Source organism: Bombina bombina, chromosome 6, assembly GCF_027579735.1.
Source record: "Bombina bombina isolate aBomBom1 chromosome 6, aBomBom1.pri, whole genome shotgun sequence".
In the NCBI taxonomy this organism is placed as follows: domain Eukaryota; kingdom Metazoa; phylum Chordata; class Amphibia; order Anura; family Bombinatoridae; genus Bombina; species Bombina bombina.
Genome location: NC_069504.1, coordinates 1,105,709,133 through 1,105,732,543, shown reverse-complemented (window position 1 = coordinate 1,105,732,543; position 23,411 = coordinate 1,105,709,133). Strand labels below are relative to the sequence as shown.

The following is a 23,411-nucleotide window of genomic DNA, read 5'->3' as shown; positions in this document are numbered from 1 at the left end:
AGGTCCTGTCTCAGCGGCAGAGTCCATGGTGGAAAGGATGACATGTCCACCAGATCTGCATACCAAGTCCTGCGTGGCCACGCAGGCGCTATCAAGATCACTGATGCTCTCTCCTGCTTGATCTTGGCAATCAGACGAGGGAGCAGAGGAAACTGTGGAAACACATAAGCCAGGTTGAAGGACCAAGGCGCTGCTAGAGCATCCATCAGCGTTGCCTTGGGGTCCCTGGACCTGGATCCGTAACAAGGAAGCTTGGCGTTCTGGCGAGACTCCATGAGATCCAGTTCTGGTTTGCCCCTACGATGAATCAATTGTGCAAACACCTCCGGATGGAGCTCCCACTCCCCCGGATGAAAAGTCTGTCGACTTAGAAAATCCGCCTCCCAGTTCTCTACACCTGGGATATGGATAGCTGATAGGTGGCAAGAGTGAATCTCTGCCCAGCGAATTATCTTTGAGACTTCTAACATCGCTAGGGAACTCCTTGTCCCCCCTTGATGGTTGATGTAAGCCACAGTCGTGATGTTGTCCGACTGAAATCTGATGAACCTCAGAGTTGCTAACTGAGGCCAAGCCTGAAGAGCATTGAATATCGCTCTCAGTTCCAGAATATTTATTGGAAGGAGTGACTCCTCCTGAGTCCACGATCCCTGAGCCTTCAGGGAGTTCCAGACTGCACCCCAACCTAGAAGGCTGGCATCTGTCGTTACAATTGTCCAATCTGGCCTGCGAAAGGACAGATGGACCCGAGATAGCCACCAGAGAAGAGAATCCCTGGTCTCTTGATCCACATTTAGTAGAGGGGACAAATCTGTGTAATCCCCATTCCACTGACTGAGCATGCAGAGTTGCAGCAGTCTGAGATGTAGGCGTGCAAACGGCACTATGTCCATTGCCGCTACCATTAAGCCGATTACTTCCATGCACTGAGCCACCGAAGGGCGAAGAATGGAATAAAGAACACGCCAGGAATTTAGACGATTTGATAACCTGGACTCCGTCAGGTAAATTTTCATTTCTACAGAATCTATCAGAGTCCCTAGGAAGGAAACTCTTGTGAGGGGGGATAGAGAACTCTTTTCCTCGTTCACCTTCCACCCATGCGACCTCAGAAATGCCAACACTATGTCCGTATGAGACTTGGCAATTTGGAAGTTTGACGCCTGAATCAGGATGTCGTCTAAATAGGGGGCCACTGCTATGCCCCACGGCCTTAGAACCGCCAGAAGCGACCCCAGAAGCTTCGTAAAAATTATTGGGGCTGTAGCTAACCCAAAGGGAAGAGCTAAAAACTGGTAATGCCTGTCTAGAAAGGAAAACCTGTGAAACCGATGATGATCTTTGTGTATCGGAATGTGAAGATAAGCATCCTTTAAATCCACTGTAGTCATGTATTGACCCTCCTGGATCATAGGTAGGATGGTACGAATAGTCTCCATCTTGAATGATGGAACTCTGAGGAATTTGTTTAAGATCTTTAGATCCAAAATTGGTCTGAAGGTTCCCTCTTTTTTTGGGAACCACAAACAGATTTGAGTAAAATCCCTGTCCCTGTTCCTCCTTTGGAACTGGATGGATCACTCCCATAACTAGGAGGTCTTGTACACAGTGTAAGAATGCATCTCTCTTTATCTGGTTTGCAGATAATTGTGAAAGGTGAAATCTCCCTTTTGGGGGGGAAGCCTTGAAGTCCAGAAGATATCCCTGGGATATAATTTCCAACGCCCAGGGATCCTGGACATCTCTTGCCCACGCCTGGGCGAAGAGCGAAAGTCTGCCCCCTACTAGATCCGTTACCGGATAGGGGGCCGTTCCTTCATGCTGTCTTAGAGGCAGCAGCAGGCTTTTTGGCCTGCTTACCTTTGTTCCAGGTCTGGTTAGGTCTCCAGACCGGCTTGGACTGAGCAAAAGTTCCCTCTTGTTTTGCATTAGAGGAAGTTGATGCCGCACTTGCCTTGAAGTTTCGAAAGGCACGAAAATTAGACCGTTTGGTCCTTGATTTGGACCTATCCTGAGGAAGGGCATGACCTTTTCCTCCAGTGATATCAGCAATAATCTCCTTCAAACCAGGCCAGAATAGGGTCTGCCCCTTGAAGGGAATGTTAAGCAGCTTAGACTTTGAAGTAACGTCAGCTGACCATGATTTAAGCCATAGCGCTCTGCGCGCCTGGATAGCAAAACCAGAATTCTTGGCAGTTAGTTTAGTCAAATGAACAATGGCATCAGAAACAAAAGAATTGGCTAGCTTAAGTGCTTTAAGCTTGTCAAGTATGTCATCCAATGGAGTCGCTACCTGTAAAGCCTCTTCCAGAGACTCAAACCAGAACGCCGCAGCAGCAGTGACAGGAGCAATGCATGCAAGGGGCTGTAGGATAAAACCTTGTTGAATAAACATTTTCTTAAGGTAACCCTCTAACTTTTTATCCATTGGATCTAAGAAAGCACAACTGTCCTCGACAGGGATAGTAGTACGCTTTGCTAGAGTAGAAACTGCTCCCTCCACCTTAGGAACTGTCTGCCGTAAGTCCCGTGTGTTGGCGTCTATTGGAAACATTTTTCTAAAAATAGGAGGGGGAGAGAACGGCACCCCTGGTCTATCCCATTCCTTAGTAATAATTTCTGTAAACCTTTTAGGTATTGGAAAAACATCAGTGCACACCGGCACTGCATAGTATTTATCCAGTCTACACAATTTCTCTGGCACTGCAATTGTATCACAGTCATTCAGAGCAGCTAAAACCTCCCTGAGTAACACGCGGAGGTGTTCAAGCTTAAATTTAAATGTAGAAATATCAGAATCAGGTTGCATCATCTTCCCTGAGTCAGAAACATCACCCACAGAAAGAAGCTCTCCTTCAGCTTCTGCATATTGTGAGGCAGTATCAGACATAGCTCTTAAAGCGTCAGTATGCTCTGTATTTCGTCTAACTCCAGAGCTATCTCGCTTTCCTCTAAATTCAGGTAGTCTGGCTAATACCGCTGACAGTGTATTATCCATGACTGCCGCCATGTCTTGTAAAGTAAACGCTATGGGCGCCCTAGATGTACTTGGCGCCATCTGAGCGTGAGTCCCTTGAGCGGGAGTCAAAGGATCTGACACGTGGGGAGAGTTAGTCGGCATAACTTCCCCCTCGTCAGATTCCTCTGGTGATAAATTTTTTAAAGACAGAATATGATCTTTATTGCTTAAAGTGAAATCAGTACATTTGGTACACATTCTAAGAGGGGGTTCCACAATGGCTTTTAAACATAATGAACAAGGAGTTTCCTCTATGTCAGACATGTTTGTACAGACTAGCAATGAGACTAGCAAGCTTGGAAAACACTTTAAATCAAGTTAACAAGCAAATATAAGAAACGGTACTGTGCCTTTAAGAGAAACAAATTTTGTCAGAATTTGAAAAACAGTGAAAAAAAGGCAGTAAATCAACAAATTTTTAGAGTGTGTATAATAAGCTAACAGAGCATTGCACCCACTTGCAAATTGATGATTAACCCCTTAGTTCAATCAAAAAAATGATAGACGTTTTTTTAAGTCACACCAAACTGCCACAGCCTTGCTGTGGGCCTACCTTCCCCAACAAACGATTTTGGAAAGCCTAAGAGCCCTTTAGAGATGTCCTATAGCATTCAGGGGACTCCTGGAGGAAGCTGGATGTCTCAGTCTGTAAATGTTACTGCACAAAAAAGCGCTAAATTAGGCCCCTCCCACTCATAGTAACACAGTGGAAAGCCTCAGGAAACTGTTTCTAGGCAAATTTAAGCCAGCCATGTGGAAAAAACTAGGCCCCAATAAAGTTTTATCACCAAAGTATATATAAAAACGTTTAAACATGCCAGCAAACGTTTTATATTGTAAATATAAAAGAGTATTACCTCAGAAAGTAATCATGATACCAGTCGCTATTAAATCACTGTATTCAGGATTACCTTACATAAATTTGGCATCAGCAGCATTTTCTAGCATTCACATCTTCTAGAAAAATCTTAACTGCACATACATCATAGCAGGATAACCTGCACGCCATTCCCCACGCTGAAGTTATCTCTTTCTTCAGTCATGTGTGAGAACAGCAATGGATCTTAGTTACAACCTGCTAAGATCATAGAAATCACAGGCAGATTCTTCTATTTTTCTGCCTGGAACAAAATAGTACAACTCCGGTACCATTTAAAAATAATAAACTTTTGATTGAAGCACAATAACAGCTACATTTCACCACTTCTCTCTTACTACCTCCATGTTTGTTGAGAGTTGCAAGAGAATGACTGGATATGGCAGTTAGGGGAGGAGCTATATAGACAGCTCTGCTGTGGGTGTCCTCTTGCAACTTCCTGTTGGGAATGAGAATATCCCACAAGTAATGGATGATCCGTGGACTGGATACACCTTACAAGAGAAACAGCTAGACCATACACAGTCAATGTGCAATAGCTGCAGCTGGTCACATTTTGCAACCCATCTGCTGCAAGGCAGCTGAACTACCCAATAAACTACTAGCTGCTCAGGACTAAGTCCAGAAGGACAATTCCCAGGGCCTCCAAAGAAAAAAGGCCAAACCGCACAACTCGGCAGCAAGAGGGCGCAAGCCCACCAACCCTCCACTATATGGGAAGGAGCTCTAGGGTCTGACAACCACAGACATGAGAGTGAGAGAGAGACCCAGTGGACTCCACTGAGCCAGTCATCCAAATTGAAGGCTATCAGAACTGAGACAATCCTTCCTGCCTCATGGACCCACCGGTCCTCTAGAATGCTTAGTTGAAGACAGAGGATAACATGAGCACTCAGCACCTCTACCGGACCAGCAAAGCAGAGCAACGCCACGTGTCCGAACAGCTACCAGACAGAACTGACCCCAAACAGGACAAGTCTGCAATCCAGGTCCTAATCGTCAAGCCGCATAAATCCTCCCTCAGAGATGAAGAAGGAAAACAGACAGGACATCCTGTTGGATGAAAATAAAATACAAGGCAACCCATAAGTTAACGCCCAAGAGGAAACAGGCCTACCGCAGGACCAGCCAAACAGAGCCCTGATCTTCCAAAAAAACTGGGAATGATCTCAATACATGGATAATCAGGAGATTACATCATCCCCACATGTCTAATTAGGTGTGCCATTCGAAGAGCAGACTGAGTATTCCCGTATCTGATACGGATAGTGTCGTTCAATAACTTAAAAAACCTGTCTGAGTAACACACGAAGGCGCGCAATTTTGTAATGAAAGGCACAACACTCAGGGACAGTCGCACCCGCAGGGAACTGTACATTCCAAGGCGGAATACCCGGTACAGCAGGAGCAGGGAAAGCACCACCCTTTCCTCATACTCTATTTAAATTAGGAAATAAAGGTTCATCAGGCACAATGACTTCTGGAACCCCTGAATTCGCCAAAAACTTCCTTTAAAAGAAACGCAAATTCCTAAAACTAAAGTCTGGTTCCTCCACAGCTGGAGGTTGAGAGACAGCAGACTCCGACCCAGAAAGTTCATACTCTGAAGTCTCAGAAAGAACCCCATCCTCGGATAACCCCATTGGTTAAATCCAAAAATTACTTAATGTACTCTGGGAAGGAGTGAAGTATGTAACCCTTCGCTTGCGCTTAGCAGGGCGAGGAAAAGCATTAAAGCCGCAGACACCGCTGTCTGAACTATGGAGTAATGTTGGGAGAAAAAAAGGGCCCCTCCAGATGGAGAATCCTCAATGCCATGGGAAAACTGCATGTGTATAGAGATAATGTAGGGTACGCACCTCACCGGACGACAACTCCTCAGAGATGGACGGCTCCGTGGTATCAAACATGTTTAATATTATCACATTATCAAGGCATATGGAACATAATTGAGAGGGGGAACTAGGGCATCCTTACCATATAAACAGGAATAGAGGGAGCGCCCTCTAAAGTAACAGACTCCTCCATCGCTAGTGCAATAACCGGAGAACTAGAGAATTAAAAAAAACGTATTTTATTAAAAAAACAGCACCCTTATACCCCAATGGCACTCACCACCTATGACCCAGACAGTACAGAGATTTATGACTCCCCTCTGATAGTCTGGTCAGGAAAGAGGGAATGAATCACATAGTGCACAATGCAGGACAGACCCTACTATGAGAGAAAGTGTGCCAAAGCTTGTAAGCTGCATGGCTCTCAAAGTGAAAGTGAAACCTGTATGTTCCATAACAGACTATGAGCCTAACATCTCGCACATAAAGCAGCATAAAATCAAATAAACATATAAGATTATTATTCCCCCCTGTTCAATAATCCCCCTAAGGAGATATTAACCCCTGATTCTGTAAAGATAAAAATGCGCCACATTGTGACCCTGTCTTCTGTGTTAACATTATGTAATAAAAAAATGAAACTATCTTACCAAAATCTACGCGGTGGAAGAGGAACACAGCCCTTCAAGTGTGGCAGATTAGTAACATCGCTCCTGACATGGACTTGAGAGAAGAAGCAGTCTGTGAAACTCGTCAATGCCGATTGCTGTAGGAGTGGTTAATATGAGTCAGGATGGTGTCGCAAAGAGAAGCTCCCTCTGCATCTCCAGACTCTAACGTTCACCCAGGCCCTCAAGTTGAGAAGCTTATAGGACTACTTAAAACTCCTGTCCCATTTGCGAAGAGTAGTACCCTCCATAAGAGACCAAACAAATTCTGACACTTCTCTGCCAACCTCCTGGGACGAAAGGCAAAGAATGACTGGGGGATGAGGGAAGTGAGAGGAGTATTTAAGCCTTTGGCTGGGGTGTCTTTGCCTCCTCCTGGTGGCCAGGTTCTAATTTCCCAAAAGTAATGAATGCAGCTGTGGACTCTTTCCAATTAGGAAGAAAAAGTAAATTAATGTAACAGTGTTGGTTATGCAAAAAAAAAAAAAAAAAAAAAACATTTTTGGTGTTTACTATTTCTTTAATGTTACTGAAGTGTCTTGTAATTAAAAATATATATATATATTTAACATTAAACATTTGTACCAACAGCCAATGAAAAGCTGATATTTCTCTATTCGCAGCAGTGGAAAGAGCTAGAGTCAGTAGGGATTTTTTTCCTCCCACGCACTGCAATGGGAAGGTTTGGCCAGGTAAGTAAATAGTTTTTAAGTACAAGTAAACAGTTTAACATGTCCTTTGCATAGTTAGTACTTCTATCGCCAATTTAAAGTACATTAAAGTAAACTTTAAAAGGAACAGTTAAAGGATGTCGAAGATTTTTTTATTCTGCAACCAACAGCTTTACCTAGCGCGGGAACACACTAAACGTTGTTGAATGTCGCGATCGGGGTGTGCTGTGATTAGACAGTGAGCTTGTGACACCCTATAGGGACAGTCTACAGCTTAGTCATCTTAAAGTCTTACTTTAGATTAAGCAACAAAAAACCTCCTGCACCCTTTCTATATCATGCAGAAGGAACAATAAAAAAGTTTTTTTTAAAAATGACTATTGTTTCTGGTCACTTTGAAATGGCTTCCAAGCTCCGCCCACTGATGGCATGATCTGGGCTACATTAAATGCTTCACTAGTTACAAACGACTCACTAATTGGATTAAACAAATTGTCAATGCTATTCTGCAGAGTGCATAGATGCAGCACAAATCGTGAGGTCATTAGGGGGCAGAGCTTGCCAGCCAAGTGATCAGAAATTTTTAAATAACTTTTTACTGTTACTGCTGCATGAAATAGAAAGGGTGCAGGAGGATATTTGCATCTTAATCTAAAGTAAGACTTTAAAATGACTAATGTGTAGACTGTCCCTTTAAGATAAAACTGCCATACCAAAGAGGATGGCTTCGCTTATGAGGTAAATAAAGTTATATATTTTTTTTAACATAACTTAATGGAAGGCTTACAGCATCATCCAAACAGACTAATGTTTATTTTTAATGTAAAAAGTTTCAGAAGTTAAAAGCATCTCCAATTAAAAATGTATAGTGACTTAAAAACAAGTATCTGATCTAGATGCTTACCTTTTACTGATAAGAAGGGATTATTCAAAAAAGTTGAGGCAAGACGTTTTCGCTAAAGGAAAAAAAATATGGGATCTGTGAGACCGCAAACTAAGAACAAAAAAACAGAATTTATGCTTACCTGATAAATTACTTTCTCCAACGGTGTGTCCGGTCCACGGCGTCATCCTTACTTGTGGGATATTCTCTTCCCCAACAGGAAATGGCAAAGAGTCCCAGCAAAGCTGGCCATATAGTCCCTCCTAGGCTCCGCCCACCCCAGTCATTCGACCGACAGACAGGAGGAAATATATATAGGAGAAACCATATGGTACCGTGGTGACTGTAGTTAGAGAAAATAATTCATCAGACCTGATTAAAAATCCAGGGCGGGCCGTGGACCGGACACACCGTTGGAGAAAGTAATTTATCAGGTAAGCATAAATTCTGTTTTCTCCAACATTGGTGTGTCCGGTCCACGGCGTCATCCTTACTTGTGGGAACCAATACCAAAGGACACGGATGAAGGGAGGGAGCAAATCAGGTTACCTAAACGGAAGGCACCACAGCTTGCAAAACCTTTCTCCCAAAAATAGCCTCCGAAGAAGCAAAAGTATCAAATTTGTAAAATTTGGCAAAAGTGTGCAGTGAAGACCAAGTCGCTGCCTTACATATCTGGTCAACAGAAGCCTCGTTCTTGAAGGCCCATGTGGAAGCCACAGCCCTAGTGGAGTGAGCTGTGATTCTTTCAGGAGGCTGCCGTCCGGCAGTCTCATAAGCCAATCGGATAATGCTTTTAAGCCAAAAGGAAAGAGAGGTAGAAGTCGCTTTTTGACCTCTCCTTTTACCAGAATAAACAACAAACAAGGAAGATGTTTGTCTGAAATCTTTAGTAGCCTCTAAATAGAACTTTAGAGCACGGACAACGTCCAAATTGTGTAACAAACGTTCCTTCTTTGAAACTGGATTCGGACACAAAGAAGGTACAACTATCTCCTGGTTAATATTTTTGTTAGAAACAACTTTAGGAAGAAAACCAGGCTTAGTACGCAAAACCACCTTATCTGCATGGAACACCAGATAGGGCGGAGAACACTGCAGAGCAGATAACTCTGAAACTCTTCTAGCAGAAGAAATTGCAACTAAAAACAAAACTTTCCAAGATAGTAACTTAATATCTATGGAATGTAAAGGTTCAAACGGAACCCCTTGAAGAACTGAAAGAACTAGATTTAGACTCCAGGGAGGAGTCAAAGGTCTGTAAACAGGCTTGATCCTAACCAGAGCCTGAACAAATGCTTGAACATCTGGCACAGCTGCCAGTCTTTTGTGTAGTAAGACAGATAAAGCAGAAATCTGTCCCTTTAGAGAACTTGCAGATAATCCTTTCTCCAAACCTTCTTGTAGAAAGGAGAGAATCTTAGGAATTTTTATCTTATTCCATGGGAATCCTTTGGATTCACACCAACAGATATATTTTTTCCATATTTTATGGTAAATTTTTCTAGTTACAGGTTTTCTGGCCTGAACCAGAGTATCTATAACAGAATCTGAAAACCCACGCTTTGATAGAATCAAGCGTTCAATCTCCAAGCCGTCAGTTGGAGGGAGACCAGATTTGGATGTTCGAATGGACCCTGAACAAGAAGGTCCTGTCTCAAAGGTAGCTTCCATGGTGGAGCCGATGACATATTCACCAGGTCTGCATACCAAGTCCTGCGTGGCCACGCAGGAGCTATCAAGATCACCGAGGCCCTCTCCTGATTGATCCTGGCTACCAGCCTGGGAATGAGAGGAAACGGTGGGAATACATAAGCTAGGTTGAAGGTCCAAGGTGCTACTAGTGCATCTACTAGAGTCGCCTTGGGATCCCTGGATCTGGACCCGTAGCAAGGAACCTTGAAGTTCTGACGAGACGCCATCAGATCCATATCTGGAATGCCCCATAATTGAGTTATTTGGGCAAAGATTTCCGGATGGAGTTCCCACTCCCCCGGATGGAATGTCTGACGACTCAGAAAATCCGCTTCCCAATTTTCCACTCCTGGGATGTGGATCGCAGACAAGTGGCAGGAGTGATCCTCCGCCCATTGAATTATTTTGGTCACTTCTTTCATCGCCAGGGAACTCCTTGTTCCCCCCTGATGATTGATATATGCAACGGTCGTCATGTTGTCTGATTGGAACCTTATGAATTTGGCCTTTGCTAGTTGAGGCCAAGCTCTGAGAGCATTGAATATCGCTCTCAGTTCCAGAATGTTTATCGGGAGAAGAGACTCTTCCCGAGACCATAGACCCTGAGCTTTCAGGGATTCCCAGACCGCGCCCCAGGCAACTAGACTGGCGTCGGTCGTGACAATGACCCACTCTGGTCTGCGGAAGCTCATTCCCTGGGACAGATGGTCCAGGGTCAGCCACCAACGGAGTGAATCTCTGGTCTTTTGATCTACTTGAATCATTGGAGACAAGTCTGTATAATCCCCATTCCACTGTTTGAGCATGCACAGTTGTAATGGTCTTAGATGAATTCGTGCAAAAGGAACTATGTCCATCGTTGCAACCATCAATCCTACTACTTCCATGCACTGCGCTATGGAAGGACGAGGAACAGAATGAAGCACTTGACAAGAGCTTAGAAGTTTTTGATTTTCTGACCTCTGTCAGAAAAATCCTCATTTCTAAGGAATCTATTATTGTTCCCAAGAAGGGAACTCTTGTCGACGGGGACAGAGAACTTTTTTCTTTGTTCACCTTCCATCCGTGAGATCTGAGAAAGGCTAGAACGATGTCCGTATGAGCCTTTGCTTTTGACAGGGACGACGCTTGTATTAGAATGTCGTCCAAGTAAGGTACTACTGCAATGCCCCTTGGTCTTAGAACCGCTAGAAGGGACCCTAGCACCTTTGTGAAAATCCTTGGAGCAGTGGCTAATCCGAATGGGAGGGCCACAAACTGGTAATGCTTGTCCAGAAAAGCGAACCTTAGGAACTGATGATGTTCTTTGTGGATAGGAATATGTAGGTACGCATCCTTTAGATCCACGGTAGTCATAAATTGACTTTCCTGGATGGTGGGTAGAATCGTTCGAATAGTTTCCATTTTGAACGATGGTACCCTGAGAAATTTGTTTAGGATCTTCAAATCTAAAATTGGTCTGAACGTTCCCTCTTTTTTGGGAACTACGAACAGATTGGAATAAAATCCCATTCCTTGTTCCTTTATTGGAACTGGGTGTATCACTCCCATCTTTAAAAGGTCTTCTACACAATGTAAGAATGCCTGTCTCTTTATTTGGTTTGAGGATAAGTGAGACCTGTGGAACCTTCCCCTTGGGGGTAGTTCCTTGAATTCCAGAAGATAACCTTGAGAAACTATTTCTAGCGCCCAAGGATCCTGAACATCTCTTGCCCAAGCCTGAGCGAAGAGAGAGAGTCTGCCCCCCACTAGATCCGGTTCCGGATCGGGGGCTACTCCTTCATGCTGTTTTGTTAGCAGTGGCAGGCTTCTTGGCCTGCTTACCCTTGTTCCAGCCTTGCATTGGTTTCCAGGCTGGTTTGGGTTGTGAGGCATTACCCTCTTGCTTAGAGGATGCAGAATTAGAGGGCGGTCCGTTTCTGCTAAAGGGACGAAAATTAGGCTTATTTTTAGCCTTAAAAGACCTATCCTGTGGAAGGGCGTGGCCCTTTCCCCCAGTGATGTCTGAAATAATCTCTTTCAATTCTGGTCCAAATAAAGTTTTACCTTTGAAAGGGATGTTAAGCAATTTTGTCTTGGATGACACATCCGCTGACCAAGACTTTAGCCAAAGCGCTCTGCGCGCCACGATAGCAAACCCTGAATTTTTCGCCACTAATCTAGCTAATTGCAAAGCGGCATCTAAAATAAAAGAGTTAGCCAATTTAAGTGCGTGAACTCTGTCCATGACCTCCTCATATGGAGTTTCTCTACTGAGCGACTTTTCTAGTTCCTCGAACCAGAACCACGCTGCCGTAGTGACAGGAACAATGCATGAAATTGGTTGTAGAAGGTAGCCTTGCTGTACAAAAATCTTTTTAAGCAAACCTTCCAATTTTTTATCCATAGGATCTTTGAAAGCACAACTATCTTCGATAGGAATAGTAGTGCGTTTGTTTAGAGTAGAAACTGCCCCCTCGACCTTGGGGACTGTATGCCATAAGTCCTTTCTGGGGTCGACCATAGGAAATAATTTCTTAAATATAGGGGGGGGAACAAAAAGGTATGCCGGGCTTTTCCCACTCCTTATTTACTATGTCCGCCACCCGCTTGGGTATAGGAAAAGCGTCGGGGGGCACCGGAACCTCTAGGAACTTGTCCATCTTGCATAATTTCTCTGGAATGACCAAGTTGTCACAATCATCCAGAGTAGATAACACCTCCTTAAGCAGTGCGCGGAGATGTTCTAATTTAAATTTAAATGTCACAACATCAGGTTCAGCTTGATGAGAAATTTTTCCTGAATCTGAGATTTCTCCATCAGACAAAACCTCCCTCATGGCCCCTTCAGATTGGTGTGAGGGTATGACAGAACAATTATCATCAGCGCCCTCTTGCTCTTCAGTGTTTAAAACAGAGCAATCGCGCTTTCTCTGATAAGTAGGCATTTTGGATAAAAGATTTGCTATGGAGTTATCCATTACAGCCGTTAATTGTTGCATGGTAATAAGTATTGGCGCACTAGATGTACTAGGGGCCTCCTGCATGGGCAAAACTGGTGTAGACACAGTAGGAGATGATGTAGTATCATGTTTACTCCCCTCATTTGAGGAATCATCTTGGGCAATATCATTATCTGTGGCAGTACTGTCCTTACTTTGTTTGGACGCTATGGCACAATTATCACATAAATTTAAATGGGGAGACACATTGGCTTTCATACATATAGAACATAGCTTATCTGAAGGTACAGACATGTTAAACAGGCTTAAACTTGTCAACAAAGCACAAAAAACGTTTTAAAATAAAACCGTTACTGTCTCTTTAAATTTCAAACAGAAAACACTTTATTACTGAATATGTGAAAAAGTATGAAGGAATCGTTCAAAAATTACCAAAATTTCACCACAGTGTCTTAAAGCATTAAAAGTATTGCACACCAAATTTCAGAGCTTTAACCCTTAAAATAACGGAACCGGAGCCGTTATTAAATTTAACCCCTATACAGTCCCAGCTATAGTCTTTGCTGAGACCCAACCAAGCCCAGAGGGGAATACGATACCAAATGACGCCTTCTAGAAGCTTTTTCAGTGATTTTTAGATCCTCACACATGCATCTGCATGCCCTGCTCTCAAAAAACAACTGCACAGTAATGGCGCGAAAATGAGGCTCCGTCTATAACTAGAAAGGCCCCATGACTGAAAAAGGTGTCTAACACAGTGCCTGCCGTTTTATAAACGTTCCCCAAGATTATAAATGCCAATTGTTAGCCTAAATCTGAATAATATGCCCAAATAAAGCAATCGATTTAGCCCATAAAAATGTCTACCAGTTTTTCAGCCCATATTAAGCCCTTTATTCTGTTTGTTTGACTAAGAAAATGGCTTACCGGTCCCCATGAGGGGAAATGACAGCCTTCCAGCATTACAGTCTTGTTAGAAATATGACTAGTCATACCTTAAGCAGAAAAGTCTGCTAACTGTTTCCCCCAACTGAAGTTACTTCATCTCAACAGTCCTATGTGGAAACAGCAATCGATTTTAGTTACTGTCTGCTAAAATCATCTTCCTCTCACAAACAGAAATCTTCATCCTTTTCTGTTTCAGAGTAAATAGTACATACCAGCACTATTTTAAAATAACAAACACTTGATAGAAGAATAAAAACTACATTTAAACACCAAAAAACTCTTAACCATCTCCGTGGAGATGTTGCCTGTGCAACGGCAAAGAGAATGACTGGGGTGGGCGGAGCCTAGGAGGGACTATATGGCCAGCTTTGCTGGGACTCTTTGCCATTTCCTGTTGGGGAAGAGAATATCCCACAAGTAAGGATGACGCCGTGGACCGGACACACCAATGTTGGAGAAATATTTTTTAAACTAACCATGTTTAACTTTTTTTTTCTACTATTTCTACCTTTCCGATACATAAAATTATTGCTCGCCCAGAAAAAGAAATAGACGATTGCTAACTTTTACTTTTGCCTATTTTTAACATCAAGTATATACTGATATATTTCCACATTAACATTTTAGAAGGATAGAGATAGGCATAAGAAGGATAACTAGTAGTATGTTATTATAAATAGGAAATCACACAGGTTTCTCTCACACATTAAACGTCACATCCACAGAAGTAACTCTGAATATATATGACAATCACAGAAGCGAGGTTAATACGCTGTGGTCAGTATATACTGTATGTGCAGTTACTGAATCACACAGTCATTTGCATGTAATTTCTGAATATGAAATCAGGAACCACAACTGTTACAAGTAAAGCTCTTTGCCTGTACAAAACCAGACGGACAAACCTCAGGCTCCAGGAATCCGCTATAGGCTGGATTAGCTGTGCTTCTTCTTTTGCGCTCATGACGTTTACTTTGGATTTCTGTATCAGTGGAAACAAATACACTATGTTGTTTGCATCTTTTGTTTTTAAATTAAAAAAAAATAAATACAATTATGTGCTTCCTTCAATAAATAAATGCCAAAACCTATTCCATCAATATGAGTTATTTGTTAGACATTATTCTATTATACCAGCACTGAAGTCCAAGATTTTTGCCAAAAGAAAATATTCTTTAATCCTACTTATAATGTTCCATGTTTTGTACCTTTTATTTTGAGCTCAAGCTGTGACCATTTTGTACTTTGATATGTCTTTTAATCTAGAATTTAATTTCAGAATTCAAAATGATCACAGCTTGAATTTAAAATAAATAGTACATCATAGGGAACATTGTGATGAGGAGGGTGGAATATTTTCTCTTTGCAAAAACCAAAGGCTTTAATATTAAAGGGACATGATACCCAAATTTTGAAACACTTGAAAGTGATGCAGCATATTTTACCTCAAAATGTCCTAAGTATTCAAACCCAATTGCAAAGGACTTTAAGCAGCAAATCAGTATGTCTGTCACGGGACAGCCGAATGAGTGAGCTTTCATGCACACTCATGTTATTTCCCTATTCAGTTTAAGGATGTTTACTATGAAATCTCATGAGAGTCGAGTGAAAACCCTTTGAGATCACAGTAAGAGTTCATGACCTCAGCACTGTTGATGCTGATTGGCTGCTGTTCATTTCTTCATTTTTTTTACCTGCAGCTGGGCTGCAGCTGAGTATAACTTTTTACACAGAACTTAGTGAGGTAAAATATCTTCCTTTTTTACATAGAGATGCTCAGGTGATATTTTCCTGTCAGCTTTTTACAGTTATACTGCATCGGTTTCAAGTGATTTAGAATATTATGTCCTTTTAACTCTAATAAAATAATACTAAGTAAATTACACTTTAAACTAAAAGATATCAAAGTAGAACAACTCATTGTAAAACGTATTAGGCAAATATATTTAGGGAAAATGTAATACATAAAATCTGCATGGCCTCATAGTGAAGCCACATTAATGTTACCCATATTCCAGGGTCTCTCTCATTTGAAAGTAAATTATATATATTCAAATAATGGCAAGTGTATCTGTGTAAAGTTTGACATTTTGTATGGGTAGATTTAACTGATCGGCACTCAAAGGCACATGAAAGTCCAAATCTGAGTACGTCACATACATTGATTTATCTATGATCCTATCAACGTTCTCAAAGAAACAAAATAGATGAGTTTAGCACAATCTATTTCTAACAAAACTATTTTAAAATTGACTAATGATCTTATTTTCATTAATACATTTGTAAATATTTATTTTAGAAGTGGTTACCTCTTTTTAAATGTTTTATTTTTTAGAAATGCAGTCTGTTTTCAAATACAAGTTATATAGTTTAAAAGGAAATTTAAATAGATCAGTTTTGCCTCAGTTATACAACTTGTCATTATGGTTGATTCACAAAGCAGTTTTATGTCCATCTGTATTTAAATATTGGATCTTTGCACACAAAGCCCTTTGTAACAACATTTCGCTATAAACAAACAAGTTCTAGCTTTTTGCCTGCAGTTTCTCAGTTCTCTTCATGACACTATCTGCTTTCCTATTCTTTCAGTACCGCATAAACAAATCCTCATAAGAGGAATTGTCAAATTCTTTGTTGTTGTGTATATGTAATATCATAACTCAATTAACCCTTTGACAAATTCAAAAACGAAATTTATGCTTACCTGATAAAGTTATTTATTTCTTGACACAGTGAGTCCACGGATCATCATCAATTACTGTTGGGAATATCACTCCTGGCCAGCAGGAGGAGGCAAAGAGCACCACAGCAAAGCTGTTAAATATCACCCCCTTACCCACAATCCCCCAGTCATTCGACCAGAGGGAAAGGAGAGAAAGGAAGTAACACAAGGTGCACATGTTCCTGAGGTTTATATAAAAATAAACTGAATACAAGTTGGGCCGAGGACTCACCATGACAAGAAATAAATTTATCAGGTAAGCATAAATTTAGTTTTCTTTCTAATGACACAGTGAGTCCACGGATTATCATCAATTACTGTTGGGAACCAATACCCATGCCAGAGGACACGAATAAGGGAGGGACAAGACAGGAACCTAAACAGAAGGCACCACTGCTTGAAGAACCTTTCTCCCAAAAGAAGCCTCAGCCGAGGCAAAAGTATCGAATTTATAGAATTTGGAAAAAAGTGTGCAAAGATGAACAAGTTGCAGTCTTGCAAATCTGTTCTACAGAAGCTTAATTTTTGAAGGCCCAGGAAGAAGAAACAGCCCTTGTGGAATGAGCTGCGATTTTCTCAGGAGGTTGCTGTCCAGCAGTCTCATATGCCAAGCGAATAATGCTCTTCAGCCAAAGGGAAAGTGAAGTACCCGTAGCTTTCTGACCCTTGCGTTTCCCAGAAAAGCAAACAAACAATGCAGAAGACTGACAAAAGTCCTTAGTTGCCTGCAAATAAAATTTTAGCGTTTGCACAACATCCAGATTATGTATCAAGCGTTCTTTGTGAGAAGGATTAGGACACAAAGAAGGTACAACGATTTCCTGATTAATATTCTTGACCGAAACAACCTTGGGCAGGAAACCAAACTTAGCACGCAGAACCACCTTATCAGAGTGAAAACACAATTTATGCTTACCTGATAAATTTATTTCTCTTGTGGTGTATCCAGTCCACGGATCATTCATTACTTGTGGGATATTCTCATTCCCAACAGGAAGTTGCAAGAGGACACTCCCCTAACTGTCATAGCCAGTCATTCGACCGAAAACAAGCCGAGAAAGGAGGAACCATAGGGTGCAGTGGTTACTGTAGTTTAAATTTTAAAATTACCTGCCTTAAAATGACAGGGCAGGCCGTGGACTGGATACACCACAAGAGAAATAAATTTATCAGGTAAGCATAAATTGTGTTTTCTCTTGTAAGGTGTATCCAGTCCACGGTTCATCCATTACTTGTGGGATACCAATACCAAAGCTAAAGTACACGGATGAAGGGAGGGACAAGGCAGGAACTTAAATGGAAGGAACCACTGCCCGTAAAACCTCTCTCTCAAATATAGCCTCCGAAGAAGCAAAAGTATCAAATTTGTAAAATTTTGAAAAAATATGAAGCGAAGACCAAGTCGTCGCCTTGCAAATCTGATCAAAAGAAGCCTCATTTTTAAAGGCCCAAGTGGAAGCCACAGCTCTAGTGGAATGAGCTGTAATCCTTTCAGGAGGTTGCTGTCCAGCAGTCTCATAGGCTAAGCGGATTAAGCTTCTTAGTCAAAAAGAAAAAGAGGTTGCCGAAGCCTTTTGACCTCTCCTCTGTCCAGAGTAGACAACAAACAAAGCAGATGTTTGACGAAAATCTTTAGTAGCTTGTAAGTAAAACTTTAAAGCACGGACCACGTCCAAATTGTGTAACACAAGGATGGAACAACAATCTCTTGATTGATATTCTTGTTAGATACCACCTTAGGTAAGAACCCAGGTTTGGTACGCAGGACTACCTTATCCGTATGAAAAATCAGATAAGGAGAATCACATTGTAAGGCAGTTAGCTCAGAGACTCTACGAGCCGAGGAAATAGCTACCAAAAAAAGAACTTTCCAAGATAAAAGCTTGATATCTATGGAATGAAGAGGTTCAAACGGAACTCCTTGAAGAACCTTAAGAACCAAGTTTAAGCTCCATGGTGGAGCAACAGGTTTAAACACAGGCTTGATTCTAACTAAAGCCTGACAAAATGCCTGAATGTCTGAAACATCTGCCAGACGCTTAACTAGCTGACAATCCTTTTTCCAAACCTTCTTGGAGAAAAGATAATATCCTAGCTATCCTGACCTTACTCCATGAGTAACCCTTGGATTCACACCAATAAAGATATCTACGCCATACCTTATGGTAAATTTTCCTGGTGACAGGCTTTCGTACCTGTCTTAAGGTATCAATAACAGACTCGGAGAAGCCACGCTTTGATAAAATCAAGCGTTCAATCTCCAGGCAGTCAGCCTCAGAGAAATTAGATTTGGATGGTTGAAAGGACCCTGAAGTAGAAGGTCCTGTTTCAGAGGCAGAGACCATGGTGGAAAGGATGACATGTCCACTAGATCTGCATACCAGGTCCTGCGTGGCCACGCAGGTGCAATCAGAATCACCGATGCTCTCTCCTGCTTGATCTTGGCAATCAGTCGAGGGAGCAGAGGAAACGGTGGAAACACATAAGCCAGGTTGAAAGACCAGGGCGCTGCTAGAGCATCCATCAGTGTCGCCTTGGGATCCCTGGACCTGGATCAGTAACATGGAAGCATGGCGTTCTGGCGAGACGCCATGAGATCCAGTTCTGGTTTGCCCCAACGATGAATCAGTTGTGCAAATGCCTCCGGATGGAGTTCCCACTCTCCCGGATGAAAAGTCTGACGACTTAGAAAATCCGCCTCCCAGTGCTCTACAGTCGTGATGTTGTCTGACTGAAATCTGATGTACCTCAGAGTTGCTAACTGAGGCGAAGCCTGAAGAGCCTTGAATATCGCTCTTAGTTCCAGAATATTTGTCCATTGTCCATTGCCGCTACCATTAAGCCGATTACTTCCATACACTGAACCACCGAAGGGCGCGGAATGGAATGAAGAACCCGGCAGGAATTTAGAAGCTTTGATAACCTGGACTCCGTCAGGTGAATTTTCATTTCTACAGAATCTATCAGAGTCCCTAGAAAGGAAACTCTTGTGAGTGGGGATAGAGAACTCTTTTCCTCGTTCACTTTCCACCCATGCGACCACAGAAATGCCAGTACTACGTCCGTATGAGACTTGGCATATTGGAAGTTTGACGCCCTTATCAGGATGTCGTCTAAATAAGGGGCTACTGCTATGCCCCGCGGCCTTAGGACCGCCAGAAGCGACCCTAGAACCTTTGTAAAGATTCTTGGGGCTGTAGCTAATCCCAAGAGAAGAGCTACAACTGGTAATGCCTGTCTTAAAAGGCAAACCTGAGAAACCGATGATGATCTTTGTGTATCGGAATGCGAAGATAAGCATCCTTTAGATCCACTGTAGTCATATATTGACCCTCCTGTATCAGTGGTAGGATGGTACGAATAGTTTCCATCTTGAACGACGGAACTCTGAGGAATTTGTTTAAGATCTTTAGATCCAAAATTGGTCTGAAGGTTCCCTCTTTTTTGGGAACCACAAACAGATTTGAGTAAAAACCCTGTCCCTGTTCCTCCTTTGGAACTGGATGGATCACTCCCATAACTAGGAGGACTCGTACACAGTGTAAGAATGCCTCTCTCTTTATCTGGTGTGCAGATAATTGTGAAAGGTGAAATCTCCCTTTTGGGGGGGAAGCTTTGAAGTCCAGAAGATATCCCTGGGATATAATTTCCAACGCCCAGGGATCCTGAACATCTCTTGCCCACGCCTGGGCAAAGAGTGAAAGTCTGCCCCCTACTAGATCTGTTCCCGGATAGGGGGCCGTTCCTTCATGCTGTCTTAGAGGCAGCAGCAGGCTTTTTTACCTGCTTACCTTTTTTCCCATGTCAGGTTTGGTCTCCAGACCGTCTTGGATTGAGCAAAAGTTCCCTCTTGTTTATTATTAGAGGAAGTTGATGCCGCACCTGCCTTGAAGTTTTGAAAGGCACAAAAAATTAGACTGTTTGGCCCTAGATTTGGACCTGTCCTGAGGAAGGGCATGACCTTTTCCTCCAGTGATATCAGCAATAATCTCCTTCAACCAGGCCCGAATAGGGTCTGCCCCTTGAAGGGAATGTTAAGTAGCTTAGATTTTGAAGTCAAGTCAGCTGACCATGATCTAAGCCATAGCGCTCTGCGCGCCTGTATAGCAAAACCAGAATTCTTAGCCGTTAGTTTAGTCAAATGAACAATGGCATCAGAATAAAAGAATTGGCTAGCTTAAGTGCTCTAAGTTTGCCAAGTACGGTATGTCATCCAATGGAGTCGCTACCTGTAAAGCCTCTTCCAGAGACTCAAACCAGTACGCCGCAGCAGCAGTGACAGGGGCAATGCATGCAAGGGGCTGTAGGATAAAACCTTGTAGAATAAATATTTTCTTAAGGTAACCTCTAATTTTTTATCCATTGGATCTATAAAAAAAAAAAAAAAAAGCACAACTGTCCTCGACAGGGATAGTAGTAGGCTTTACTAGAGTAGAAACTGCTCCCTCCACCTTAGGGACTGTCTACCATAAGTCCCATGTGGTGGCATCTATTGGAAACATTTTTCTAAAAATAGGAGGGGAAGAGAACGGCACACCTGGTCTATCCCATTCCTTATTAATAATTTCTGTAAACCTTTTAGGTATTTGGAAAAACATCAGTACACACCGGCACTGCAAAGTATTTATCCAGTCTACACAATTTCTCTGGCACTGCAATGGTATCACAGTCATTCAGAGCAGCTAAAACCTCCCTAAGCAACACGCGGAGGTGTTCAAGCTTAAATTTAAATGTAGAAATATTAGAATCAGGTATCTTTCCTGAGTCATTAACATCACCCACTGACTGAAGCTCTCTTTCCTCAGCTTCTGCATATTGTGAGGCAGTATCAGACATGGTTCTTAAAGCGTCAGTATGCTCTGCATTTTGTCTCACCCCAGAGCTATCTCGCTTACCTCTAAGTTCAGGTAGTCTGACTAATACCACTGACAGTGTATTATCCATGACTGCCGCCATGTCTTGTAAAGTAAACGCTATGGGCGCCCTAGATGTACTTGGCGCCATTTGAGCGTGAGCCCTTAAGCGTGAGTCAAAGGGTCTGACACGTGGGGAAAGTTAGTCGGCATAACTTCCCCCTCGTCAGATTCCTCTGGTGATACATTTTTTAAAGACAGAAAATGATCTTTATTGCATAAAATGAAATCCGTACATTTGGTACACATTCTAAGAGGGGGTTCCACCATGGCTTTTAAACATAATAAACAAGGAGTTTCTTCTATGTCAGACATGTTTATACAGAAGAGCAATGAGACTAGCAAGCTTGGAAAACACTTTAAATCAAGTTAACAAGCAAATATAAAAAACGGTACTGTGCCTTTAAGAGAAACAAATTTTGTCAGAATTTGAAAAACAGTGAAAAAAATGCAGTAAATCAAACGAAATTTTTACAGTGTGTATAATAGGCTAACAGAGCATTGCACCCACTTGCAAATGGATGATTAACCCCTTAGTTCAAAAAACGGATCAAAAAAACGAAATAGACTTTTTTAACAGTCACAACCAACTGCCACAGCAAGCTGTGGCCCTACCTTCCCCAATAAACGACTTTGGAAAGCCTTTGGGCCGTTTAGAGATGTCCTATAGCATTCAGAGGGCCTTTGAGGGAAGCTGGATGTCACAGTTTTATACTACAACAGTGGAAATTGTTTCTAGTCAAAATTTAAGCCAGCCATGTGGAAAAAACTAGGCCCCAATAAAGTTTTATCACCAAAGCATATATAAAAACGATTAAACATGCCAGCAAACGTTTTATATTGTAAATATCATAAGGGTATTACCCCTGGGAGTAAGCATGATACCAGTCGTTATTAAATCACTGTATTCAGGCTTAACTTACATTAATCCGGTATCAGCAGCATTTTCTAGTGTTTTCCATCTCTAGAAAAAATTATAACTGCACATACCTGATAGAATAAACTGCACGCCATTCTCTCGCTGAAGTTACCTCATCTGTGTAATCCCCTCAGACATATGTGAGAATAGCAATGGATCTTAGTTACAACCTGCTAAGATCATAGAAACCTCAGGCAGATTCTTCTTCTATTTACTGCCTGAGATAAAATAGCACAACTCCGGTACTATTTAAAAATAAACTTTTGATTGAAGAAAATAAACTAGCTATATTTAACCACTCTCTCCTACAACGTCCTTGCTTGTTGAGAGTTGCAAGAGAATGACTGGCTATGACAGTTAGGGGAGGAGCTATATTACATCTCTGCTGTGGGTGTCCTCTTGCAACTTCCTGTTGGGAATAAGAATATCCCACAAGTAATGGATGATCCGTGGACTGGATACACCTTACAAAGAGAAATATAAGATAAGGGGAATCCCACTGTAAAGCAGATTGTTCAGAAACTCTCAGAGCAGAGGAAATGGCAAAAAGAAACCAAAAACTTTCCAAGATAACATCTTAATATCTAAAGAATGCATAGGCTCAAGCCGAGCCTGTGGTAAAACTTTAAGAACAAGGTTAAGACTCCATGGAGGAGTAACAGGTTTAAACACAGGCCGAATTCTAACCAAGGCCTGACAAAACGATTGCACGTCTGGCACATCCACCAAGCGCTTATGTAACAAAAACATAATTTATGCTTACCTGATAAATTCCTTTCTTCTGTAGTGTGATCAGTCCACGGGTCATCATTACTTCTGGGATATTACTCCTCCCCAACAGGAAGTGCAAGAGGATTCACCCAGCAGAGCTGCATATAGCTCCTCCCCTCTACGTCACCCCCAGTCATTCGACCAAGGACCAACGAGAAAGGAAAAGCCAAGGGTGAAGTGGTGACTGGAGTATAAATTAAAAAATATTTACCTGCCTTAAAAACAGGGCGGGCCGTGGACTGATCACACTACAGAAGAAAGGAATTTATCAGGTAAGCATAAATTATGTTTTCTTCTGTTAAGTGTGATCAGTCCACGGGTCATCATTACTTCTGGGATACCAATACCAAAGCAAAAGTACACGGATGACGGGAGGGATAGGCAGGCTCTTTATACAGAAGGAACCACTGCCTGAAGAACCTTTCTCCCAAAAATAGCCTCCGATGAAGCAAAAGTGTCAAATTTGTAAAATTTGGAAAAAGTATGAAGCGAAGACCAAGTTGCAGCCTTGCAAATCTGTTCAACAGAGGCCTCATTCTTGAAGGATT

At 42.1% G+C, this 23,411-nt stretch overlaps 1 protein-coding gene across 1 annotated transcript in view; it reads right to left on the bottom strand.

Moving 5' to 3' along the window:
- Nucleotides 1-23,411, bottom strand: part of PHF21B (PHD finger protein 21B) — a 292,696-nt gene that overhangs the window by 97,162 nt on the left and 172,123 nt on the right. The window contains exons 6-7 of the mRNA XM_053719698.1: nt 14,444-14,558; nt 7,975-8,026 (exon numbers count right to left, since the gene is read on the bottom strand). Of these exons, the coding sequence (XP_053575673.1) occupies nt 7,975-8,026; nt 14,444-14,558 (167 nt within the window). The remainder of the gene's footprint in view (nt 1-7,974; nt 8,027-14,443; nt 14,559-23,411) is intronic.